Source organism: Acipenser ruthenus, chromosome 6 (assembly GCF_902713425.1).
Source record: "Acipenser ruthenus chromosome 6, fAciRut3.2 maternal haplotype, whole genome shotgun sequence".
Lineage (NCBI taxonomy): Eukaryota > Metazoa > Chordata > Actinopteri > Acipenseriformes > Acipenseridae > Acipenser > Acipenser ruthenus.
In genome coordinates this window covers 5,192,194-5,198,365 of record NC_081194.1, presented here as the reverse complement: position 1 = coordinate 5,198,365, position 6,172 = coordinate 5,192,194, and the positions used below count along the sequence as shown (strand labels likewise).

General features: G+C 38.1%; 1 protein-coding gene across 1 annotated transcript in view; it reads left to right on the top strand.

Annotated features, from left to right (window-relative positions):
* Positions 1-6,172, top strand: part of LOC117410912 (solute carrier family 35 member F3-like) — a 69,144-nt gene continuing 62,972 nt past the window's right edge. Inside the window, exons 1-2 of the mRNA XM_034017861.3 lie at positions 1-174; positions 514-743. Coding sequence (XP_033873752.1) covers positions 128-174; positions 514-743 — 277 coding nt within the window. The 5' untranslated portion in view covers positions 1-127. The remainder of the gene's footprint in view (positions 175-513; positions 744-6,172) is intronic.

Genomic DNA, 6,172 nt, shown 5'->3' with positions numbered 1-6,172 from the left:
TGAGAGCGTTTACCCAGTCCTTAGTACAATGGATTGCCCATTTCTCCCTAAGCTTTGACACATTTTACTCGTTTACTAACCACCTTTAGTGTATGTTTTTTTTTCTCTTTCTGGTGCCTTGTTTCTTATGGGGATCATAGAGTTTCGTAATAAAAGGAACCGTTCAGCTTTGAGGTGAGTATTATTTCAATTACATTGCATCGGTAGTACTCGACTGCCAAGGCGGAGTTTTACAAACTACCGGTGCTCTGTAATTGTAATCAAATGCGTTATATAATCATAAATAACCCAACTATTACTAGTCGTGTTTTTATTTTTATTTTATATAGATGTTACTAATTGAAATTGAAATAACATGCCAGTAGTATCATTGTAATGATGTTATTTAAAGTAGCCTACACTATACTACACATTCACATTATTACACAGTACATCCAAGTTGGTACTATAGGCTATGAGTATGAATGACAATGCCGGGTACTTGTTAGGTAACCCTCTTGGTCTTGTTTTTAGAGGGATGAAGAGATCTCCTGATGTGAGCCCAAGAAGGCTGTCAGATATCAGCCCTCAGCTACGGCAGCTGAAATACCTGGTTGTGGACGAATCAATCAAAGAAGATTTAAAATCTTCCAGGTCTGTGGAAGACATAAACAGCGCATCCATCGGACTAACTTCCATCGAGGAGAGGATTTTAAGGATCACAGGGTATTACGGGTATCAGCCGTGGACTGCAATTTACAACAGTAAGCTCTGATTTCATTTGCTACAGTAGGTTTGTTTTGAAACTAATTTTACACGGAATGTCCGAAACAAATCAACACGCGCTGTTGCATAGAAATAATATAAGCTATTATTAATTTATTCACAGATCGGCTGGGTAATATTTAATAACTGTTTTATTGAACAAATACGGTAACCATATACTGTAGTCACAGAGGCGCGCTAACCTAATTAAATATGCATCTGGTTCACAGCTTCTGTCTACTGGAAATTAGCTGATCCGTTTAGGCTAGCAATGGCCAACCAAAACGATGATAAAACTTATTACATGTTCCCTTTACCATGCCCGTATAGAGAAGCTCACAGATCAAGCGAGTGTGTGCAGTATATTGGGGACCATTTTCTAGGCTGGGAAGAGCTATTGATTTATTGTATATTATTATTTGTTTATTTAGCAGACGCCTTTATAAAAGGCGACTTACAGAGACTAGGGTGTGTGAACTATGCATCAGCTGCAGAGTCACTTACAATTACGTCTCATCCGAAAGACGGAGCACAAGGAGGTGAAGTGACTTGCTCAGGGTCACACAACGAGTCAGTGGCTGAGGTGGGATTTGAACCGGGGACCTCCTTAGAGATTTGAGTGGAAGTTTTGCCTTGTTCAAGGTTTTTATACTTGTCATTCTCATATTTTATGTGTTTTGTCAAAAGTCACATACATATAATTCCAAAAGAAGATTGTAAAAAGTCAGATTAAATCTATTTGTGGTTAATTACAAATGTATATGGTATTACAGTGTGACTTGAGACCATATGTTCATTAGTGGAAGCTTTCAACAATTCCTTGACAGTGTGGCTCAACATGCTTTTTCAGACCACCCTTGAGGGTGTCGTCCAGTTATGAGGTAATGGAAAAGACACAAAGCATAAGGGGGCCCCCGGTACCTGTGGAGCAGGACGAGAGCAGGAACCAAATGGATGTGAACTGAAAAGCAAAGCTATGGGGAAACCTTTATGTGCAACTTGAATCAATGCATAAGCAATGGCAAGAAAACATGATTAATTAAATCATTGCTTAATTGAATCACATCATTACTGTAATAAAAAAAAAATAGCTTTTGTCTGTCTGTTGCAACTAAGTCAGTTTCGTTAGTGCTGAGTGCTGAGTGCTGGTATTTTTGTACTGTTTATTAATGTGGTAATGAAGGCTAATGCCCAGCCTACGCATAGTTATTCTTTTGTTTAAAACTTTTATTTTGGCCCTCATGCCGTGTTTATTTTATTCCTCTGTTTTGTGTTATTTAGTTAAATAAACGCACGCATACGCGCTTAAAACTGCAGCTTTCTGTTTCTGGGTCTAATTCCTGCCAGTAGCCAGCCTGTACTGTTTTTGTACTGTTCCTAAGTATTTCAGCTGGTTTCACAGTTCCTGATTATCACTAATCTCAGACTACCTATCTAAGGTACCGTTGGATAGTCCAAGGTTAGTGCTAACTGGGGTCTGTGAAACCAGCTTTGATGTCTCTTATGGAACTTGCGTTTATGTTCCTACTGCTAATATAATGCTAAATGCAGAATAGCAAAGGTTAAACACCCCTGAACCTCTTTGATTGCTCAAACATCTGCAACAAGCATGTATTGTGGTTTGCATTGTTAATCAAAATTGTCAGCAAAACATGGAATCAAAACTTTGTTTGGGCTCGTTTGCAATCCCCTTAGGTGCCAGTATTGAAAAACTGTGATTCCTGTTCAGTGAAGAGAACAAAGCAGGTTGTTATCCATATGAGTTGTTGGGATCTGTTTCTGCTAATAAAGTTAACAAGGTCCCAAAAGCTAATTCAGTTTCTCTCCCTAAAAATGCAGCGACGATAAGTTCTCTCGCCATTGTGCATAGTTTTATACAGAGCGAGGAAAACAGGTGCTTTGCAATACAAATGAAAATACAATTTCTTACCTAAACATTTCAATCAGAATCCTTACCTAAACTTGTGTTTATTTCATCTTCTTTTTAATTGTCTACATTAATTCAGTGTTAACCACATTATTCCGAGGAGAATCTTTGGGTATTCCAGTCTGTTTTTATAGACCTGTTCTGGATCCAATACACAAACACATTCTGTTGCTGGATTGTGGTTATAGGCAGTTCTGGTTAGGGATTTGAAATTATTAAGCTTTGGCTTTGAAAAGGCACACCATTGGAAATGATTACCTTTAGGGCTTTAATTGGAACCCGTTCACTTCATGCCCAAAGTAATATGGGTTTGACATAACCCCCCCTCCCCCCCCCTCCAAAAAAAAAACAACCCAAAATGAAAGCGTTTAATAATGCAGTTGTACAGTATTAGCATTCAACAGCATACCCTGGTGATTGGATGAACTAAACTGTACAATTACCTCAGTCCTCTGTAATTTAGTTTAGATTTCTAGCCCAATATTTTATCCAAATGCAGACTTAAGTTGATAAGATATTTCAGGTGAAGAGACTTACAGCAAAGCATTTTGTGGTGAAACTCACTTACCTCTGTGTCACTCTGAACCAAATAAACACTGCTGTTCCTACCTGAAGCAGTAAATTATATCTTCACTTAACATGTTTTCTTGTGATGATAATATTTAGGGCTTGAAGTTTTCAGGTTTTATTTTTTATCACATGACATACCTTTAAACTTATTTTGAGCCAATTCTGTTTCCTAATTAAACTCAGAAAAAGCTGTTAAATACAAATCTATGTCACTTGTTTTTACCTTCATATCTTGACTGAGCCTGCTTCTGTTTCGCTTAATTTTTAATTCAAACAAGGGTGACATATTACATGAATTGCTCATCGCTGATCCTAATTGCATTTCATTCTTGCAGTACTTGGTTTATCGTTGTGCTGTTGTTATTTTCAGTCGCTTAACAGAGTTGTCCTGACAGATTTTCTTTTCAACATACCCAGTACAGAGTGTACACTGATAGCAAGTCCATCATTTAAAATCTCCTTGAATTGTAGCAAAGAATAAATAATATTAAACCCATGTTGAGACAGCTTAACAACAACTAATTAACATTTAAAAGGAGGCAGAGATTTGGAAAATAAAAACCAAAAAGTTCAAGCCCTAACAATATTTTACTGGAAACACTACAGAGAGCATATTTTAAGAGCATAGTTGGTTCAAATGCATGTATCTCTTTTTTTTTGCATCGCCATTCTATTTTATGGTTCATGGGACACTGCACCTTTAATACTCCCCCTCCGCTCTCCACACACTCTCACCCACACAGCCCTGTTAATGCAGTCAGCACCATATACTGCTAATATGAACGTGCAAAAAAATCTTTTCACAGACTCCCTTTAAGAAAAATAATGAACTATGAAATGTGAATGCCTCGAGGCAAAGCTTTTAATTTTATTGTAGCTCTCCAGCAGAGAGCTCTTCTTTCAGTATACATTTGTATTTTCTTTATTGTGTTCCTTTCTCTCCTCCTGTGATCTTAGTTTTCAATGTATATCCCCTTTTTTGGCTTTATTTCGTTTCACTTTGGTTTTCTTTTTTTTTTTTTAACCTGGAGAATGTATTGCGATCAAAGACTATTTACAGTGGGGTGTCCTGACAAGACGATGAATACGTGCACCTCAGATGTATCCAATCAAACAAGCATAGTAAAATATACACCGAGCATCACTGTAACAAGCGAATACTGTACAGAAATGTCTTGAAATGAAGTTGTAATGACATCCACAGAGACAAAAAAAAACAACTCAAGAGCATTTCAGAATGGTGCCTGGTTCAAAGGAGGTTTGGTGCAGGGATGACTTACTCATCTTGAGAATCCTCTAAGCAGCAGCGCTATTCACGTTGACAGCGTAGGTTAACTAAGCTTGACCTCAAAGTGCAAACAAGACACTAAGGAATCTCTGAATTGATTTACACTTTCACACGGTCAGAAAATAAAAAAACCCTTCAGTTGCTCAGACCATTATAAATTACCATGATCACAGTGATGTGTGGTCCAGTGGTTAAAGAAAGGGGCTTGTAACCAGGAGGTCCCCGCTTCAAATCCTCTCTCAGCCACTGACTCATTGTGTGACCCTGAGCAAGTCACTTAACCTCCTTGTGCTCTGTCTTTTGGATGAGATGTAATTGTAAGTGACTTTGTAGCTGATGCATAGTTCACACACCCTAGTCTCTGTAAGTCGCCTTGGATAAAGGCGTCTGCTAAATAAACTATAAATGAGCTCTGTAAGGTCAGTCAGTAACATTCCTCACATAGATAGGGACAAGCTCCTTTGGGGTTGAGTGGGTGGCTGCTTCGTCCTTTAAAGTTCTTTAACTTATACTTTGTGTTGTGTTCTACAGCCACTCTTTCTACATTATGGACAATTGTACCTTACCTGAAAGAGTGTTCATGCTGTGTTTTGTTTTCTCATGTTTTCCACATTGAAGAGACCCCTCTACTGCAGCCGTTATTCCATAATGTTTCTATTTCAAACTGGGAAAAAACAACTCCATTGATTTTTATATCTGCACAACGGTGCAAGGTGCAAGTCGCTCTTATCGCACCAGGCAAACTGCTAATGAAAGCAACCTATGCAGCTAATTTAGGGAAATAGACCCCACATAGGTTTAACAGAAGATCTATGGCTGTGACACTCGAATGAGAATGGATAGGTGCACCTGCTCGTACCTGAGGAGAAGAGAGTGAGTAACCATCAGCTGTCACATAACAGTACTGAAGAGTAATTCATGTGAAAGGAGAATATAGGAAACAACAGAAACGTATTATAACTTTAGTGCTGTGACCCAGATTCTCATTAATGCATCTGATTGTCAAGCTTATTCCCCTTACACTACACACCCCGGTATCCCTTGTTTTTATTTCTTCACAAAAGCATCCCAGTCTATTTTGTATCTTTTATTGATAATTAAAAGCTCTGAGATTCCAATGAAAAAATGGTACATGCTGTTTTTCGCATGGGTTTTACTCAAAGGTTACAGAGTTCTGAAGTGTTCCAGAAATGGAAGTTCATGACAGGAATGTGTTCATTAGTTACAACACCTTTAAAGGAGCTGGGATATTATGCCGAGAAGCATCATTCATTCATATAGCCTGAAACAGTGAAAATGCTGTGGATGGTAAAACCAATTAAGGCCAATAAAGGTCAGCTCATTGTAAGAGTGACAGTCAATTGTTTAAACATTGGAAGATGAAATATCAGTACTTTGAATCCCAGCAAGGGGGGGATCTCATTCTAAAACCAGCCTTGTGCCAATGAATAATTAATGGCGTGCAAAGTCAAATGATTATTGTTTTTAACCACGGCTTTGCATTTTCAGTGCAGTGTGGAGAGTGGGCGGCTCAAACTAGTGTTAATAAAGTAACGTCACTCTGAGGGGTATATCTGCAGTCAGCTTTTTTTTTGAAAGGAGAAAAATATGGTTCATTTTACAAAACTAGAATGAAACATAAC